General features: G+C 44.3%; 1 protein-coding gene across 2 annotated transcripts in view; it reads right to left on the reverse strand.

Moving 5' to 3' along the window:
- Positions 1 to 21555, reverse strand: part of ANO6 (anoctamin 6) — a 503549-nt gene that overhangs the window by 26839 nt on the left and 455155 nt on the right. For both annotated transcript variants that reach the window (XM_086919093.1, XM_086919092.1), the window contains exons 16-19: positions 15795 to 15922; positions 13300 to 13505; positions 12118 to 12323; positions 11230 to 11335 (exon numbers count right to left, since the gene is read on the reverse strand). In XM_086919093.1, the coding sequence (XP_086775219.1) occupies positions 11230 to 11335; positions 12118 to 12323; positions 13300 to 13505; positions 15795 to 15922 (646 nt within the window). The remainder of the gene's footprint in view (positions 1 to 11229; positions 11336 to 12117; positions 12324 to 13299; positions 13506 to 15794; positions 15923 to 21555) is intronic.

Raw genomic sequence — 21555 nt, forward strand, 5'->3', positions numbered from 1 at the left:
TTCTGTGCACAAGCTACTGACCACCTTCCCTAGCAGTCAACTAATAAAGGTTTTTTTTTAAAAAGCAATTGCATTTTTTTATAATACTGTAAGAGTGAGGAAAAGATTTGTTCCTTTTAGACATGGTTCAAAAAACCTACGTCCTTACCTCCTACGGATGTAGGTAAAATGAGTAACAGTTTATATGGTACGAATACTCTAAATGTTTAGTAAGTTGGTGACACACAGGCCAGGAATTACTATAACAACTTCCACCACACAACTTTTCCCCTTACTGGTATACCGGCAGTTCATATTTGTATAAACACCTGCTTTGCAGGAGCAAAAAGCAGGAATCCAATTTTTTCTCTATAAACTCTAAAATGGCAAATCACTTGTGGGGGGAAGGAGCGACTTGAGTTGGGTGCACGTAATGAGAAGAGTACACCTTTTGTCTAATAAAATGTATATTATGACATACACATCTCTTTAAAATGAATAGCAATAAAAAAGATGCGGGGAAAAGTTGCATTGACTATGGACTGTGTGAAGAGCTACTTTTTTATTTCATCACTGGCAAAGTTTCATTGACGTGCAACTATAGGTCCTGCACATATACTGTACGCAAGGTGCTGGAATTGTGTAGCGGGGGAGGAACAAATTATGTGGCAGCTTTTACTAAAAAATGCAACAGGAAAAGGCAAATTATGCTGCGTAATGAGGCTCATTTTGTGATACTATTACCTTAATAGTTTGACATTTTTACACGTTAACAATATTTGGGCAATGGTTTCACCTCATTTGCCTCATTTTGACACCTACATACAGCAATAAACAAAAGAAAGGTGACCAATCAACATTTGCGAAGGGCATTCCATTATGTGCCAACACGCTTCACTGCTTTCTTTGGTCTGGCTTGACAGTGCAGCTGTCGCCCAACAATTATGTGGTGATCACCAGGAGAGGGGCTTTGGCCCGGTATACATGTTGGGAGTCAGGAGTAGAAGTTTTGATTGGGCAGACACTGTGTGCCTCCAGAAAAAAAGTGTTTGCGCTACACTCAGCTGTGATCATGTTGTTCATTTATCCAGCTTCATGTGCTTGAACTTTCAGGGGCACACATATGCCATTTTAATGCTATTAAAACGTCTTATATAGCTAGATAATTTATATTGTTTTTCTCTGGCAGTAGCATAGATGAGAGCAGGGTAGTCATTAACGTACGTTGCTTTTGAGGTCTGGCTTGACAGTGCATTCATGACCCAGACCTATGGGCATCACCAATGCATGTTTAATAACTTTTGATGAATTTGAAGTAAAACCCATGTGAAACCTGCAGATTCTGTAGCAGATGATGGACTGTGTGGCAAACGCATAAAATACATACTTTTGTGGAAAACACTGTGGCCGCAAAGGTGCATAAATCGAGACTCCCAATCTATAAGCCCTTTCCAAAAACACTTTGAGATTTTCCTCTGAAATCAAAAGATCATCATGAGATCACGGCTACTAAGCCATCTTCTTTAAATTGTTGATCAAGAAATTAGGAAATTTAAGGTCTAATCACAGTGTTGGGTAATAAAGTAGGGCTAAGTTTAGCCTCTCCTTAAGTGGGCGGAGTTATAGTGCTGCAATCTAACAGTGCAAATGTCCGAAGAGAAGGCCATTCTTCCATATTATCTCTCGTATACCAAATATTACACAACTTAGGCTTCCCTACTTCTTAAAAATGTGTGATCCTGGCTGCATCTCTTAATTTTGAATCTCAGCTCCAGTGCTTAATTTGAGCCAGTAGTTTCTGGTGTTGGGCACTGGAACTTAATTGTCAGCACCAGCACTTACGACAGTGTGCTACATGGTAACGCGGGCTGCATAAATTACGGTTGAGTACAACAGTTGTTTATTAATTCAATATACATTAACAATGACTAATAACTGCCACACAAGCAATTCTTAGAGGTTTGGGGCTTGGAATAGTGTGAAATGTCACACTTGTGAGAGGGTTAGTAGTTCTGGGAAGGGGCAATGGATAGTGTAAGCTGCTGTGGCCTCCTGACGAGGGCCTGGGCACTTAATTTTTAACACATTAAGCACTGCTCAGCTCTTACATCTGGCAAGATAGTGAGCCTTCGGGAACAGGCTGAGCTCCATTAAGCATTAACCTCTAAACAAACAGAGCAATTGTTGGAGCACTTAGTTGGGAGCGTTGTGATGATTAAATATGTCACTGCTCATTTCTTATCCTGATCTCGTCTCTGCAACAATATCGATAAACATTTTTTTCATCTGAAAGTCAAAAGTAACCAACCACTTGTGTCCTCCCTGAAATTAACTCTTTACCTATCTATTCACAAAAACACAGTCCCTTACTTTCCTCCGGCACAGAAGGACTGCCCATGCCTGTGAAGTGGAAACACAACAGCACGCTGCTGAAAGCTTAGGCCTTTCGATTGCTCTACCTTTTTAGGTCGAGCTTAGCGGCAGCGCGCATGCACTGCTTGCTCTGTGAGGCATGCTGTAAGAGTATTCAGTGGAAGCCCTCCCTACTCCCCGCCCATATTTTTAATTGGCTTGCGTCATTGTCTTTCATAAAGGCTGGCTTCTGAATAATTGTTTGCCCATCCTGAGTACCTCCTTGTCGCTATTGGTTACCGCCCAGAAGGATTGGACTTTACTTGGCTTGTTACACAGTCTGCTTTATCTAGTCGGTAAGCACTATTTTATTTATTGACACTAGGGACAATGGAGGAGTCACGATCGTAGCCGGACCGAGGGGTAGACAAAGGCACATTCTTCTCTCCTATGGTTATTGTGGGATGACTGGGAGATGCATGGGTAAGGAACTACATAACCCAGTATCCTTTTAGGTGAGCTCAGGAAGTGGCAACAGAGGTCAGCTGATGTGAAACAGCAGTATATAGCAGGTCCGCACCGCTGCTCTGTGCTTGTCGTTCCGATTCCTGGGATTATACCTTCTGTCTGTTCCCTGCCTCATGGATTCTGTTTGCATTCGTTCTCCGCTTCCTGACAGAGCACCATTCCGACAGCGCTCTTCATCGCCACCGCTCCAGCTTTCTGATGATTTTGTTTCATTTCCTGCCAGCGCGGCTCAGCGCATTTCCTGCCAGCGCTGCTCTCAGTACTACCGCATTGTTCCTTTCCGGACAACGCAGCTCTCTTCAAAGCCGCCTTTACACATTCCTGTCAGCACGGCTCAATTCAAAGTCGGCATTGCTCCTTTGGAGGAGGGGCTGAACTGGAAAAGGGTTGTTTCTGCCTGTAGCCCTCTCAAGCTTGCACCGCTCCTATGACGGAACACGAAGCTTCCCTGCACTGCCAAATATAAGTGGTGGGAGTATGTTTGCGTTGCTTATTTGAGAGACCTTGTTTTAGTATTCATTTCTAATCACCCGCATTAACAGGGATTCGGTTTAAGTGTGGGACTTGCTTTGACTTGTTATTTAGAATTCACAACAAGGAGCTGCTGTTTCCTCCTTTATACTATAGCCATATTCAGACTATTTAACACTGGTTCCAACTTGCCGTGTTGGTGGATGCTGGGGATTTAAGCTGTTTGATTGTAGATAAATGTGCATCACTTAAAGGAAGGCTTGTATGCATATATGTTTTCTTATCTCTTTCTCTTCTCTTGCACAAAGGGTACGTCCGCATGATCACTGTTTATGAAGGTCTGACAGGCGCATCCTCCCTCCATTGTTATTTGTTATTTTCTCCCATTCCCTTTTCCCCTGCATGCTTCTCACAGGGCAGTGAGATACCGACCTTCAATCCCTGTGTGGCATTGTGAAGGGGAGGTGGGAAACTATCTGCTTTTCTTCATCCCCGCTGGACGTTATCGGCAGGTCAGTGGCATTTCTGTCCTTGGTTTCCGACAGGGGCCTGCTTTGTTGTATTTGCATTCTGGGCGCAGTGCCCGCTTTAGGGACACCGCTCTAAGTTTTCATTTAATTTTTAAAGTTTGATGTTAAGTGCGGCGCCCGCTTCAGGGACACTGGGATCTGTTTATTTTATTTTTTATTTTAACTTTATTACTGCGTGTGGTGCCCGCTTCAGGGACACAGCGCTCAGTTTTATTATTATTTTTTTTTACTTTACTACTGAGCGCGGTGTCCGCTTCAGGGACACTGCGCTTAGTTCAATTTTTTTTCCAACTTTAATAATGAGAGCGACACCCGCTTCAGGGACATCGCGCTTTTTTTTTACACTTTAATAAAGAGCGTGGCGCTCACTTCACGGACACAACGCTCTGCAATGGGTATTGAATTTGCGGGACTTTGAACTGTTGCCATTGTAACTGACCATGCCTTTTAATTTTTTTTATAAAAGGCATTGACATTTACAGTACCAATGGCTCAAAGGCTCACGACTACGACTTATTGCATTGTAAATGCTTTGTTTTAAAGAGGTCCTTCCCCATCCTCACATGGGAAAATTGACAGACACCAAATGAGACCCCCACAGCACCAAGAACGAGAGGCGCAGACACACAGCTGTCTCAAACTTTGTAAATAATCTGCTTCGAAGCACATAAACCACTGACTTCCTTGAAGAGGCAGTCGCAAGAGCCAGCCCACTCACTGGACTTCAGCGTAGGGAGAACCAGCAGAAGTCACGTTGCTTATGTCAGACACCCGGCAGGGCCAAAAGGCAATAGAAATAGCAGAGCCGGCGCTATAGAACGTTTTACCTAATCTAAAATCTCGATGGGAGGTGGGGGTGGGGGGAGGCACTCTGGTTCTAGAATGTGCAAGGCTTTTGTGGAACCAGCAGTGACGTAAACGCTACTCGGCACCGAGGCCTCGTTCACAGTTTCAAAGACAGGAAACTCATTTTGCTAAAACAATGTATCCCAGCATGTCTTCCTTATTCCCACTCTGTCCCCCGCATCGCACCACCAACCTCTGCTGTGAGACAGAACAATCCGAGTAATATGCTTTATAGTCTAGTCAAATTAGTTCAGACAATGGGCTAACATAGAACTAATTGCAATACAATTTCTGAGAGTAGATTTTTATTGAACGTTTTCAGTAGAAAACAATGGTGAAAAGTCTACGACTCTATCATGACGTGTTAATCCAATATGGCGGATTTTTCAAAATGGCTGCCCATTATTTGAGGTATAGGGTATAACTGTTTATATGCCCATGTGTGGTATCATTTTATATGTTTTTAGGGACAAGAAAGTCAAAAATAACATAAAAAATTGTTTCCGATGACCATAATATCCAATAATCGCGGAATATGTCAGATAGACAAAGCTTGTATAATGTTTTCGTTGACTTATATGACAAAGTGTGGAGGAACGTAAATATTACAATTAACTTTTGAAATAAAAAGTTTGCTATTGTTTGTGTTTTGTTTTGTAACTTTGTTGTTATTGTTTGTTTTTTTGTTAATCAAAAATGTTTCATTTATGTGTTACAGGTTCTTGCGAGCTGGAGTGAGATACAGTGAAAATGGACGTAGAAAAGTTTTTAATTTGTGATGTAGTGTTTCAAAAAGATGACGATGTATCTGTACTCACTGAAAGAGGAGTGACTGGAATTCACCAATCACAACAGGTGCGTTGCCCCCGACGCCTATCGCTGCGCTAGCCGCTCCACCAGTTGTAGGACATCAAGGCAGTGGTATAGCACAAGTGTGGGTTCAGTCAGGGAGTGTGGCCCAAACTCCAGTCATGGTAGCGGCAATGTCGCAAGGGCAATTACATAGTCATAGCGCAGCAGGGTCAGTGGTCCCCGCAATTGAATCCCCATGGCAATAGGGCCAATAGTCCCAGGGCAGGCATCACTAGCATACAGCCCACTGATCTATGGGTCGGCATCTATGGCGTTAGCCCCCTCGGCGGGAATCATGTGGCATGTACCAGTGGAGACCAAAGAGAGAATATTCAAGGGAGAGTATGTGGATGTGTTTGACCTCATAAATGCCGGGGTGATCCTGGGGAAAAGCAGGACTATGGGTATTTTAGTTGATCAAGAACTGGATCATAGGGTTCACTATTTATGCAGCAATTATGGTAGAAAGGTACCCCACAGTGGCAGCCCAATTAATCAATTACATGTCTATGATTCATGGGGCGGCATCAGAATTCCCAGGGACAGGGTGGCTCCAGTACGACAACAAATTCAGGCAAATGAAGGCAGTCCATCCGGAGGTAGCGTGGGACCAGCGTGAGATTAACATATGGCACGCAGTGTTTTACTCAACAATACCAGATAATAAAACGAATCAGCCCTTTCAGGGGGACAGGGGATCTGAAGTTGGGGAGGCCAAAAGAGCAGCCTGCCAACACCCAATCCCAAGCACCCTAAGAGCCTACCCACGCCCATCCAGCTTCACGTCCTGACGCATCTCCTTAGTAAGTATGACAAGATACAAGAGGCACAGTTTTTATATAGTGGCTTTAGTTTTGGCTTTCGTATTCCATCCTCGGCTACCCCGTCCACGGCTCCACCGCGCAATCAACGCTCTGTTCTCCAAAACCTAGAGGTGGCTAGGCAGATAATCGCGAGGGAAGTATCTTTGGGGAGGATGGCAGGCCCCTTCCAACAGTGGCCAAGGCCCGACCTTGTATGCTCACCATTGGTACCAAAGAAAGAGAAAGGGAAATTCCATTTGATCCACAACCTGTCGAGCCCACCAGGTCTGTCAGTTAATAACAAGCTTGACCCAGCGCTGTGCAGGTGCATTACACCACTTTTGATATGGCAATACGGAAGCTACAAGGGCTAGGGGAGGGAGATTTGATGGCTAAATCAGACATTGAGTCAGCCTTCCCCCTCCTGCCAGTCCACCCTGACGACACCAGGTTCATGGAGTTCTCTTTCGAAGGAGAGTTTTTCATTGACCTCTGCATGCCAATGGGGCGTTCCATTGCGTGCGCGGTGTTTGAAACGTTCAGCAGGTTTTTGGAGTGGGCAGTGCAGCAATTTCTAACATCAGTAACATCTGTTGAGGTAGTGCATTACTTGGATGATTTTTTGTTTCTGGGACCACAGGGCTCCCTTGCGTGCAGGAAGGCCCTACTGGGCTTCCAACATCTGGAAAATGCTCTGGGCGTACCTTTGGCTGCAGAGAAAACAGAGGGGTCAACCACTCTGTTAACTTTCCTAGGCATTGAAATAGACACCAGGGAGGGGGTATCCAGACTTCCCCAGGAGAACGTAGCAGCATTTAGGTCGGCCATTGAGGCTTGCTTGTCAGCAAGGAAGGTGACGCTTCACCAACTGCAGGTCCTAGTGGGGCCTCTGAATTTTGCGCTACGAGTGATACCTATGGGCAGGGCATTTTCAAGAAGTATCGCGAGGGTGATGTCTGGCCTGCAGGCCAAACATCATCACACCAGGCTCTCGGCGGATGTCAGGAACGACTTAGCCATTTGGAAAGTATTTCTGGAAGAATTCAATGGAACGGTGATGTGGCAACAGCCTAGTCACCCCAACACTGAGTTGAAATTGTACACAGATGCAGCGGGCAGCGTGGGCTTTGGGGCGGTCATGGGTCCCAGGTGGTTTATGCAGCACTGGCCAAAGGAGTGGGTGGTGTTAGGACTCACCCGCAATATTACCTTCTTAGAGCTGTTCCCAATTATTGTGGCATTGCATTTGTGGGGCGACAGTCTGAAAAAAAGGCATATAGTATTTTGGTTGGATAACATGTCAGTAGTGATGGTGATTAACAATCAGAGGGCAAAATGCACCTGGGTCCTGGTTTATTGAAGGAATTGGTCTTGCGATGCTTACAGCGCAAGGTACACTTTACTGCCAAACATGTGCCAGGGGTGGACAACGCAGTTGCTGATGCCTTGTCCAATTTTAAGTTGGCAAAGTTTTGCACTCGATGGCTTCAAGCGGACAAACAAACAGATGACGAACTTCCCGGAGGGACTATCGAAGCTTGTTGCCCCACGGCCCCTGAGTTGATAACGATGTCATTGGCCCCCAAGACCAAGAGTATGTATGAGAGGTCGTGGCAATCATACCTGGCTATCCTAAGGGGGTCAGGAGCAGTAGAGAGGTTCTCACCACAGGGTGTCCTGGAGTTCATAGTTCACCAGAAAAGGAGCAGCAGATCACTAGCTACGGTGAGGTGACAACTATTGGCAATAGCATTCTATGCAGGTTTAGGGGGGGTGGCGGACCTCACAAAAGATCCATGGGTGAAAAGAGCAATGAGGGGTTGGGAGCACTTAGCACCAGGAGTGAAGGACAGTAGGAGGCCCATAGATGCTGGTAGACTTACAAGTATCTTAGAAATATTGCCCAGAATCGTCTTTATGCCTTACGAGACGCAGTAACTAAGATTGACATACTCGTTTGCGTTTTTTGGGGTATTTAGGATTTCGGAATTGTTACCAGTGTCAAAATCAGACAAGGTAGGGGGCATACGTTGGGAGGATGTAATCCTGACCAGGGAATCCCTTCAGGTCAGACTGTGGAGATCTAAGACAAACCCGGTGGGTAAGGGAACTAGGATCCAGATAGGTTCAGTTGCAGGGGCCACCTGTTGCCCGGTAAGCTTGGCCAAGAATTTTTTAGACCGGGGGGAGGTGACAGCAGGGTATTATTGCATGCTGATGGCATCCCTCTAACCAGATTTCAGTTTACTAGGATATGTAGGCGTGCTCTGGAATGTTTAGGGGTGGAAATGACTCATTATACATCCCATTCGTTCCGCATCAGTGCAGCCATGAAGGCGGCAGTCCTAGGCCTCCCGGAGGAAACCATTAAGAGGGTGGGCCGTTGGAAGTCAACCTGTTTTGAGCGATACGTACGCCCCCAGTTAGCATGAATCATTAGTCAGTTCTTCTCCACTTGTCCCATCTCCCACTGATCGTATCCATTTCCAAATTTGATCTAGGTGTACCGCGCCAGAGGGCCCAGATATGCTGGTGTGGCCATTTGTTTATTCGCAGATCAGGGCACTTCTTCAAGAATTCGCGTGAGGACAGAATACAGAGTGCAAAGGGAATCGACCACCATTGGGTGGGGGAGGTGGACAGCATTTAGCGGAGGTGCCAACCGATCTGCAGGGTGCCATGGCCAAGGGCATTTCTGTTCCCGATATACTAGTGATTCATTTGGTTGGCAATGATTTATACTAGTGATTCATTTGGTTGACACCGTGTCACATGACATCATGACCACCAGACTTGTGAACATCGGTCTGGAAGGTGGAGCTCTGGCATGGTTAAGGAGTTTTCTGACTGACCGCACCCAGACAGTCATCCTGGGTCCCCACCGGTCAGAGGAGTTGGAGATCTCAAAGGGGGTGCCACAGGGTTCTTGCTTAAGCCCGACCCTTTTTAATATCTATGTGGCCCCCCTGGCAAACATCATGAGATCTCATGGGTTCATCCCTATGTCATACGCGGATGACACCCAACTCCTCTTTCCGTTCAAACATCTCACTGAGACGGTCAGGAACTCTTTCTCCTCTGGGATGAAGGCAGTGGCCCACTGGATGGCATCTAACTTCTTGCAATGCAACGTTGCAAAAACGGAAGTGATGCTGTTCGGTGAGGCAAAGCTCCTATGGTCCCCAGACTGGTGGCCGCAAGATCTAGGCCCAGTCCCAGAGCCAAAGCAGGTGGTAAAAAATCTTGGCGTGCACCTGGATCAGGAGCTCTCCCTGAAACAAAACAGCAATCAAGTGGTGAGCTCATGCTTCCATGTGATCGCCATGCTGAGGAAAGTTTTCCCTATACTCCCTGACTCAACTAGGAGAACATTAGTGCAGGCCCTAATACTGAGTCGTCTGGACTACTGCAACGGGATGCTCCTATCAGCAAATGAGGGAGTTATTGCGAGATTGCAAGTAGTCCAGAACACAGCGGCCCGTCTTGTACTAAATCAGCCACCCCGTACACCATCAAAGCCTCTTTTGAACACCTTACATTGGCTACCCATTAAACAAAGGGTGAAGTACAAGATTGGATGTACTATACATACGAGCCTCCAGAACAGAGGGCCTGAGTATCTAAACAGCAGATTCTCCCTCTATAAACCTGTACGGTCCCTGAGATCTAGTGACCAAGCCTTACTACAGGTCCCAAGAGCTAGAAAGACCAGGCAAGGTGGAAGGGCACTATCCATAGCCGGACCAAGGTTGTGGAACAGCCTCCCTCTCTCTTTGAGACTATGCCAGGACTATCTCCCGTTCAGAAAACTGTTAAAAACCTTCCTATTTACCAACTAGTGATATCTGTGTACTTACTGCCACAAGCTGTAAAGGTGTTCAAGGCGCGGAGATACTCCTTCGGGAGGTGATCCTAGCGCGGTATAAACCCGTAAATAAATAAATAAAATAAATAAATAAATGATATGATCCCAGCGGGAAGGAGGGGCATAAAGGAGGTGCTGTTTTCCGTTTTGTCTGTGGTTAAGAACATGTTGCCTAACACAAAAATACTATGGTTTGAGGTGATACCGTGTCAAGTTTGGGCGAAGGGAGCGCCTCTGAAGGCAGTTAATAAATCTGTAAGGAGATTAAACCAATCAGTGGCCGAAATTTTGTAAAAGTCCAGCATTCGCACCATCAGGCACAAGTTAATACAAGTGTCAAGGGCAGAGCTGTATGCACCGAATGGGGTACACCTGTCCAACGTAGGTTTGGAGTTGTTTATTCAGACTGTTTTGGGTGCCCTTGCTGAGGAACTAGAATGTGCAGGGAGGGAGGTCGAGTCCCCCAGTGAGAGCCTCGCCCTGTAAATACAATGGAAATGTATAACCCTGATATCTTATTTGCGTGTTGTGGTTTTTAAATAAAGCAAGAATAAAGAATGGTCACAAGATTAATAGAAGTGAGGCCAATTGAGTAATTGGCAGTATCTGAAGTTAATAAAGTTTACACTGTGAAGGCCAAATACTGACTCAGGTGTTTCTATTTGATGGGAGATGGGAAGGGACCGTGAAGTGCAGTTTGTATGCCAGCTAAAACCAGTATTTCTAAATGTGTACCGGAAATTCCAGCCGCACCCTGTTCAGGCACAGCAAGGGATGAACAAGCTAAGTTTCTATCTCTATAAAAGTGGAACAGATCAGCGGTGGTAGGGCGCCATGTTCTGATTAACTAAAGGAATACAACAGTTTAAAATGATTTGAACAGTGAATGCAAGATGTCATTCATGGTGGTTTCTGCCCCCGCCCCCACTCGTTACAAAGCACCCTCTTGAAATGATGTCCTGAGGCTTTTTGTAACCCATTCCAACAGAGATAGGTCCCTTACCTCAACGACAATAAGAAAAGACAGCTTGGCTGCGATCACGTGCCAGTAATACATGTTGTGCTCATACTTATACTGGTGGTCAGGAGGGTATCGGAAATCACGGTACCTGAAAAAAATCAAAACCCGCCAGGGTATACATTACTGAGTGTCTTCCAGTAAACCACACTTTTATGAAACATCAGCAGCCCGAGCCAATTAAAATGGCTTCGCGAGCTAAAACCCGCCCCTGGTCTATATTACGAATTGCAGGTCACACGTTTCAATCCCTGCAGCACCAATTCAGAAGCCCATCCTTAAGATGGAATTAAATGATTAGCATTACATTTGGTAATTATAATATTGGTTATGGGCACAGCACTTGAAAAGGTAATGGAAACAAGGGGAACGCAAGTATCACTGGGGACCTGGAGTAATAAACAATGACATTTAATGAAAAATAGATATGATTATAGATAGTGCCAGTAACAAAAATGTGCTCGGGGCTCCTTTTAATGAAATTCACACTAGTGAAAAGTGATCAACAGGTGTATCATGTAAACACGAACACTGCCCGTCTGATTCCAATGCAACAATGTTAATAGGGGCCGTGTATAGGTCTTAAACACATGTTGATCACTTGATAAGCACTGCTCATTACTTTTATCGTCTCATGTTCTAGGGACCACCGTGTTTATAAATGCTGTCAGCACTTGGAAAGGCAGCAACGTAGGACGAAGAACCATCTATTGTTATTAACAGCTGCAGCAGTACTTACAAGGTTTTATTTGGAAAATGATTGATTAAAGTAAACTATATGCATAGCTATTATTTTCTCTTGGTTTCCCTAGGCAGGAGTGACCACAAAGATTCAAGGTGTCTGCGTGAAGTGATGCTTTCACAGCGACTTGCCTGCAAGTAGTCACCTCGCCCAGCCAGGGAGGGATGGTGTTCGGTCTGCTTTGGCTCTTGAAGTCCGAGACATTGAAGATGGAAAGGGTGTTGTTGATGTACCCCTGCATGGTATAGCTGCTATGGTTCCCATATGGAGGGACGGAAAATGACCAGTAATACACCAGTCTGGGGATCATATCAGAGGTAAATGCAATAATCATAGCCTAAAGACAATGATAAAAAAACACGTCAGTGGAGAACAGATGGCACACAACGACAGCGTTTTCCACACATACACAACAATGGATCTTCTGTTACCATTTATAAATCCTGCAGCGTGAGATGATAGCAGAATGCTTTATTTAGATGGGATGATGGATTGGTGAATTAAGAACTGGCAGTTACTACGCTGACAGGCTAAGCTTTTTGATTGAGAGATGTTTTTGAGTGAGCACGAAACAATACGCGCATGGCCTCTTAACACGAGTGTTTCAAAAAGAGCACCGTGCTTGGGAATTGTTCTGCTATTTGGTTTAGAGGGTTACTGCTGATTCAGAGCATGATTTTAGTTTCCAAAGAGCTAGGAGTGCCATATTTCTTTGGTGAAAGGGGTGGTGCACTCTCCAGGGGTATGATATCTGTTTGTAAAGGGGGCAGTGCACATGCTGGGACTGGGACATTTCCTTGGTTAAGCAGAGCTGCGGCTGCCATGATTGTGGTATTGTTTTGGTGAAGAAGTGTGGTGCACTTGCTTATGAAGGTGATATTAGTTGGTGGAAGGTTAGCATACTGGCCATAAGTGTGATATAGGTTTTGGCTTAAAGGCCACAGTAGGATGGCTCCAGAGGATGGTTGCTAGCCCGTACTCTCTGCCTCTTTTGCCTATGGCGCAAAACACTGAACCTTGTACTATTGCCACAAGGGTGAATGGCGTCTTTGGGAGAGAGACTGCAGCTGTGCAAAGCAGCACTGTTTTCACCAGTGAAGAATAACATGGACACACCACCACTGAGAAAGGAATTACTCGTAGACTTTATAAATGTAAGCTTCACATATTTTTCTCCTGTTTAGTGCTTAGCACATTTATTCCAAAACAGTTGTGTTGCCTTAGCAGTCCAGTGTTGGATAAAATCCTAGTGATTTGACTTCTCCTGGTGCATACATTTATTGGTCACCATTTATAAGCGCAGTTGTACTCACGTTTGTCACCACAGCGAGAATCGCGATGCCCTGCATGATGGGCTGCCAGGCTCCTATGTCTTGGGCTTTCTCTGGGGTTACGCGTCTGAACTGCGTGACAAGTTTCCAGGCATCCACTCGTATTTCCAATAAATTGTTCACAAGGGCAAGCAGGGGCGCCAGTGGGAATGATGCCACAAACAAGGTAACAAATCCAAACTGAATCACTGGTAAGAAAAAGAAGCATCCATGTATTTGCGAAATTTCACAGCACCTACCTCTTAGAATATGTTACACAGATAGGTTGTATCCCAACATATCAAGGCTCTACTGTCTTTTGGCTAGGCTTGCGCTACAGTAATATATGCTTTGTTTATATTGATACATTCGTATAGGAAAGAACCTAGCTTGGAAGCAGTCAAGCACATTACAGGGGAATAATTTACAATCACTTCCTAACAAGAGAGGAACAGAAGTTGGGGAGGCTCTTGAAATACAACCAACGAGGAACAGCAATGTTACTTATTGATGGGGGAAGGTAGCAGCAGGAACAGAAACATTTTTCTCATCGCCTGGTGTAATGTGGTAGGTGAGTACACTGACAGAAGTGAAAAGTAAGTCTGTACTTAAAGAAACTCTAATGCTTGATTTTCTGTCAAATATTTACTGTCAGTGGAGCCAGTCTCAGTTGACATTTGTCTGTGTGCCGTCTCTCTCCTTTATTCTGCTTTTTCGTGCCGAATCTGGGCCAAGAGTTTATTCCAGATCCTGCATACCTTCTGAAGATTTGTCTTCTGGGCCTTTCTTCTTTACACCTTTTGATTCTGACAGTGTCATGTCTTTGCATGAAGCATCTCTGAGCTTACTTAGTATCTCAGAACGAACTGAATGCGAACCACATTGGTTTGACGCTTCTGTTACAAGGGGGCTTCTTATTTCAAAATGAGGGGAATTCCACTTGTATCATTAGACTAGGATTCTAGGGACATCATTTAAATAACATTAGCCACTCAAGCTATTAGAGAAACTCTTTTCAGGTCTGAGTACAGAAAGCTCAGCTGTTTAAGACGTCAAATCATCTAAGTTTCAAGGTACAATACGTAGTACAGAGATAAACTTGTCTTTGGGTCTGCCCTTTTAAGAACGTGGGGGTCAGGTTGAGGGGCTTCCACCTGATCTAAATATTTTGCTTGCTTCCATCTGAGCTTGATTTTTTGTTACAATTGTTTCCACTTGCCACCTGCAAACAGCTCAACCATTCACTGTTTATCTGCTGCTCTATGTTGTACAAGTCGACTTTTTATTCAAATTTCCTGAAATACAAAGCAATTGGAACAAAGAGCCTCTTGCATAAAGCCAACCTGCCTACACTGATATTAGTGCCCAACAAAGATAGGTATTGAGAACTCCCTTCTGGTCCATATGCAGCATTGTGTTCATAGCATGTAATTGCCACGTTATTTCAATCACTGTTTTGGTGTACCAAGTTTTTTTCTGTACAGTATTTGACCAACAATACACAATTCCTTCTATTGCTGGTACTTACCTCTAATGGTGACCGCAATGAACAGCAGTTTGAACAAAAGTATTTACTGTGATATATTAAGCTATGTATGCCCTTTAAGTTCGCCACTAACACAAACATCCTTTACTGACTCATTTTCTAACGCTCAATAGTGTGGGTACAGCCTACTTCCGCTAATCCATGGTCTCAGTGAGCTGGAATCACACCGTTGCCTTTATGTTTGATCTATAATAAACACTAAGGCCCTGATTATGAGTTGGCGGTGAGGGACCGGGACCGCCCTGCTCCTACACTGCCAAACCCGTGGTTGAACCTCCTGTCAGATTAGGAGTTTTCTCCTGGTCTGGTGGGTGGTTCTTTGGCGTTCCCACGGTAGTGCCTATGAACTAGGCACTGCAATGGGAATGTCAAAATTCGTACCTGAGTGGCATGGACTGCTGCAGTCCATGACATCAGGTACTGCATTGCATGTATACACGGGGCACAATAAGTATCACCTGCATGCATCCCGTAGCCCAGAGGCAACAGGGAGCCCTGTAGGTCCCCCTTTGTTTCTTCCTCTCCATGGTTTTAATGGTGGTGGAACCACCATGAAGACTGCAGCAGAGAGGAAACCTGGTAATATGCTTGGCGGGACTGTGGCGGTCCCACCAAGCATATTGAGGCCTCAAACAGCCACGCCACCACCTGGGATCTTTGATCCCTGGCAGTTGTGGCGGTCGCAGGGCCGCCTGACCTCCCTAGTTGTAGTAGGGTGGTCAGAAGTCCGCCACTACCACCCTAGTTGTAGTAGGGTGGTTGGAAGTCCGCCACCATGCCCCGCAAGTCTGGCTGTCCTCGTAATTAGCCCCTAAGTGATGTCTTCCTAACAACAGACCTTTGATCTGTTCTACAAAGACAAATCAATCTGGAACTATAATTTACGGTTCTCCAGCACGTGGGGAGGGTGGGTTCTTCTAATACAAGGTATAACTTCCAAGAGGTTTCTTACCCATTTCGAGGTACTCATAAAACAATCCCAACTTTCCCATGGGTTGTAGATGGTAGTCTTGTTCCCACCGAGGGATAATCTTCTCGGACCCTACAGCTGTGCATCTTCCAATGAGATTTTTAATCCAACTGAAAAAAAGAAACATGTGTTTTACCTTATGTGGCATGACTGCAAAGGCTTTATTGTAATGCTGTATTTTGTTCTGAAAATACTGCTGTAGTTCACTGCCTTTGTGGAACCACTTCAAGGGTTAAATGTTATTGGGTTCAGCTTTTTTCAGTTTCCACAATTAGCATTTTTTTTCCAGCACTTCTAATTATATTTATGTGTCTTTTAAAAAATGTTATAATAATATCATGGGTCAACATCCCACGATAATAGACCAACCTGTGGTTGTCCGAAGTAAGCAAGTACTTTAGGTAGTGTTGTTTGAAAGAAGGCATATTAAATTAAGTGTTGCTGTTGTGTATGCTAGTAGGTAATAAGGTACAAAATTATTCCAGTTATCGAAATGGGCTTTGAACAGTGAATGTCCACTGTTCACAAGGCAGCTGTCTGTGACTTCATAGCAAGGCAAACTGTATGGAAACTGCTACTATTTTGTGAATATGTTGACCCCTCTGTCGCCTTTCATGATGTAAACTGAGTCCATTTAGCTCACCGAACCATATTAATTACCAAGGCGGGAGAGCAATGTCAAAGCATATTTATAACAGTTTGGGCACAAGGAAGGGCTGTAAACTTGCCCCGTATTTTTCAAAATCCATCTTATTGCTCTGGAAATTGAAAGCAGGGAGGGATACCTCCCTCGAGTGTAGGGTGGCAGGTTTGTACCGGTCACGTTCTTTGCAGATGACGTGCTGATACCCGATTGTACACCGGTGGGGCTCTAAAGACCGCTGTACCATCTCACTATCTAATCTACAGAGAACAATTGCTGGTAAATATGAATTAACACTAAAATTATGCACCAAATGTTTTTTGGGAATAGGCAAATTGGAAATGCTTGACAGATACAATTATCTGGTAGTTGTGGTGGACCATACGTAAGGTCACAGGCCAGTTGAAAGCCACCAAGGGGGCTGTTAGACCTGGCATTTTTTACAGGTTTATGTCCAGACCTTTTGCTATTTGGCCTTCTGTTTTTGGCTCATTTTTCGTTGGTTTGAGGACTCTGGGCACTTTACCACTGCTAATCAGTGCTAAAGGGCATATGCTCGACATGTAAATTGTGTTATGATTGGTTTTCCATGATTGGCACAGTTGATTTACTAGTAAGTCCCTAGTACAGTGCACTGTGTGTGCCCAGGGCCTGTAAATCAAATGCTACTAGTGGGCTTGCAGCACTGGTTCTGCCACCCACACAGGTAGCCTTTCAAAGGTGTCTCAGACCTGCCACCACAGTGTCTGCGTGCCGTTTGAACTGCCATGTCGACCTGGCAAGTGCACCCACTTGCCAGGCCTTGAAATTCCCTTGTCTTACATGTAAGTCACCCCTAAGATAGCCCCATGGGCAGAGTGCAGTGTATGTGAAAGGTAGGACAGTAGTGTGCATTACATATAATGATAGTGAAATACTTTGCATTTTGTTTTTCATTATTGAAAGGCTGTCTTTTTTATAGGTGATCATTGGAGATGCCTTGTAACATTTTACAAGTGTAACGTTCAATGGGGAAATATAGAGGACTCGAGTTTACGTTCCCTGAGCTTCAGAATTTAATAACACATCTTTTAGTAAAAGTGGCTTTTAAATTGTGTGTGTGAAAATGTCTCGTTTAGAAAGTGTTTCAAACCATAGGGGTCACGTCCATTGCGGTAGGACGTAATAAAGTTTATAGACAAAAGGGTATGTGGCCACAAATTCACATATTTCCTTTTTATTTTAGCAGATTTCAGATGCAACACATTCAGTTATTGTACCTTGCTTCATCACTTGTAATCATTTAGAATAACCTTAAAGCAACATTTTGTTTTTCATTATTGCATTTTTCGGGAAAAAAACTTGTGCAAAATATAACAAAACATTAAAAAATGTGAATACATAACATTACACCAGTCGTTGTTGTTAATACTCAGCCTGCCTGTAACCACAATTATTTGTACTTTGTTTCTTTTAAGGGCAGACTAACTATGGGGAAATGAAAGTTTGACTTCTCTCTATGGGTGTGCTTCTTGCTGTTAAACCCTCTTGAGAGTCCAAGTCAATTTTAGTTCCCTCATAGATTTAGAGGAAAAATGCAGACGCGTTTCCAATCCCCTTTGGAGTTTGGGGATTATCGTCAGGGCAGAACCACGGTGTAATCTGATGTTTATTAAAGTGATTTTCACTCGCTGTACACCATTCTTTATGTAATTAAGACACAGTGGCTGGGTACTTGGCCAATAACTGTTTCAAAAGCGTGTATTCAAAACGTATGTCAGGTCTCAGACTGAGACGCCGCTGCTCACATGCACGTTTTTTGACCTCCGGTAAAATGGCTTCAAGGGACTTCTTTTTCGTCCAATATTAATGTATTCTCTATTCTGTTTGATCAACTGTATTCATTTCGGCCTTCGCTCATGTGTCAGACTTCAAGGCTTTTGGTATGCCTCACATCTTCTTCCAACGTTCGGTCAGTTAGGAAATCATGCACTTTTAAAAAGTGGGCATTATCTTACTTAACTATCCTGTGTGCTTCTGCTTGTTTGCGTAATCACAGTCTGGTTTTGAAATAACACGAGCTGGGGATGTGCATTCACACTAGACAGTCACAAATGGAGTTGAAGTGTGTCCTGCCTTTCCTGGGTGACTCATAGCCAGGCTGAATAGACCTTTCTGCATTTAGATGGGTGGGAGGAGTTTTTACTAGCACCTGAATAGGCTGTGTCTGCTCTGCACAATGCTGCCTCCACCTCCTGTAGTTTAGCTGGACCAGGGAAGACACAACTGTTTTTTACTGAGCTCAGAGACTTTGTAAACAAAGATTACAAAGAGAAAATGTAGTATAAATATCGGGGCCCTGACCCCAGAACTTTAGATTATTGCTGAAATAAAGAACCTGCCAGGAAGAAGGGCTGGAAAAGCTGTCTGGAGGAACTGGCCCTTTGCTGTTTTGGCCTGCTGCCTGATGTGTCTGTCTTGGGCAGGAAAAGGACTGGATTATACTTTCATCATCCTGCTGTTAAAGTTTTCTCCAAGGGCTTGAAGTAGAGCTTGCCTCCTGCTGGAAACCTCAAGGAAATTAAAGACTTCATGAGAACTCTTTTGGACTAAGGACCCTGCCAAGAAGAAGAGCTAGGAGAGCTGCCAGGAGGAGTACTGCCCCTTTGCTGTGTTTTGCTTTGTAGGAATGGCTTGCAGTTGCTTAACTTTCTGCAACGTATTTCCTGAGTTTCTCCAAGGGCTTGAGGTAGAGCTGTTCAAGAAGTCTCAGGAACATCAAAGACTTCAGGTTCATCTGTCAACAGCACTGGGAACTGTGTGTTTTGCACTGCAACAGAAGAAAAAGCAACCAGACACCAACAACGACAAGCTGCCTGCTCCATGACCTGTTGGCACTGCAGAGAGCACCGCCCTTCTTTGCACCACAACCCTGGTCTCACAGATGACACCACCCTCTGCCACCATCGTGCCACTGCTTGCACCGTGACCTGATGGCACTGCAGTTTGCACTGCCTTGCTTCACATCGCCGCCCTGGTATCCCTGCTGCCGTCGCCCCACGCCGACATCGACACTGCTGCCTGCACCATGGCCTTGTAAGTTGCTTGATGCACTGCCCCATCCCACACTGCAGCCTTGGCCTACTGGTGCCACAGATCATCGACCAACGACAGTGCTTCTGCAACACCGCCACCTCTGCTTGCACTGTGACCTGCCAGCACTGAAAGGAGCACACCCCACTTCATACTGCAGCCCTGGTCTCACCGACGCCACTGGATGCCGTCAACAAGCTGCTGCCTGCACTGTGACCTGAGGGCACCGCATGCCACACCGCTCCACTTCGTGCTGCAGCCTCAATGCCTGCAGATGCCAGTGCTCCAGACTTAAACCTCACAAAGTTCAACCAGCAACGCGTGTGACTTCAGGGGCCCGATGACTCCCGCACCGACCTCCGGAACAGATGCCTGCTGACGCTGCTATTTCGCAGCTCATTGCAAGGTTCACAATGCCCTGCATTTCCAAGGTACTGTTTGAAGGACTTCTCGACACCGTAACTGGGCCGCGATGCCGTGGTTGGCCTGAACTATTGGATTTGTTTGATCACGACGCCGTGATAGCCCTGGACGGAGCCATCGACCTCAAGGAATTGTATTTTAAGTCTATTTTTGCAATATTTGTATTTTGATTAATGAATGTTGGATTTTCATCATTTTAGTCTTATGTTACATAGATAAATATGGACTATTTTTCAAAAACTGGTGTGGTGTCCTTTTGTAGTGTTTTCACTGTATTACTGTGTGTTATGCGCAAATGCTTTACACATTGCCTCTGAGATAAGTCTGACTGCTCGTGCCAAGGTACCAAGAGGGTGAGCAGGGGTTATTTTAAAAGTGTAATCCATTTACCCTGACTAGAAGGAAGGGTCCCTACTTGGACAAGGGCATACCTCTGCCAACTAGAGACCCCAATTCTTAACATCGGCATTGTATTTTTGCTGTCCCAGTTGGTCCAGTTCAATGTTTAATTTCTAAGCTGGCTAAATCATGTAAATGAGCTGTCCTTTACAGCTACAGAGAACCTAGATAGAGGGATACTATGCTACGCGCATCAAGCTTAGGATTCCTTGGGCCTGATTTCAATCTTTTTGAAAGTCTCTCTTATGCCTAGTTTAAACTAGACGTGCAAAACAAGAATACAATATTTTCAGTGGCTGCACACTGAACATTCTTGCTAGAAAAACTTTGTTTATGAGATATGCTAAAGATTTTACTTCTGCACCTATACAACTTTATTTGCACTTAGAGATGGTCCCTAGTATAAGGATAATCTACGTGTTCTATAAATTGGATTTTGCAGTTGGGGACAAAGTGACAAAAAAAGGTTAGGTTGGCTGTTCCAGAAGGAAGTAGAATGAATATAAGACAAACACATGTATGTTATATGTTAGCTGAGATTAGGGAACAAACATTTGCTCCTCTGATCGCTTGACTGGGAACTGAAGAAGGTTGCACAGGACCTAAAATTGGACCAATTTTAGCAAACGTGATAGAGAGGAATGATTGCGTTCTATTAGAATTATTTTCAAGTAATCTTCTATTACTGTTAGAAAAAAGAAGCTATATTAATATTAGTGAGAACCATTAATTGATTACTGAATAATCATTATTAGGTCATGCTATTTAATTGTAGTATAGTTGGAGGGAGCTTTCAAGAACAATGAATATCTTATAAACGTAGGGTTCTCAAACTTTTAATTGGAATCAACCATTTGTCTTTAGTAACCTTAAGAAACCCAAGGTTGAAGGCTCCATTTTCAATACTGCTTCTATATTTAAAGATTCCATTTAATAGATCTGGGCCCATCAGGCACCCATTCTCAGCATATAATAAACAACCATCCCTACCAGGATTTCACCTTGCTGGTTTGATCAAACCTCGGTATGCATTTGTGCATTGGCTAACAAAGTGGTTAAGATGTTTTGAAATTCACTTTTTCATATTAAAAACTGTTTTTCATTTGGCTGATAGTATGAGGATTGTATTCCCTTTAATGTTATCAACCCTTATTATCATTTCTGATCAAACGTAACCATCCTGACAGCCAGGAAAGCTCTTTAATC

Source organism: Lissotriton vulgaris, chromosome 1_1 (genome assembly GCF_964263255.1).
Source record: "Lissotriton vulgaris chromosome 1_1, aLisVul1.2, whole genome shotgun sequence".
Taxonomy (NCBI): domain Eukaryota; kingdom Metazoa; phylum Chordata; class Amphibia; order Caudata; family Salamandridae; genus Lissotriton; species Lissotriton vulgaris.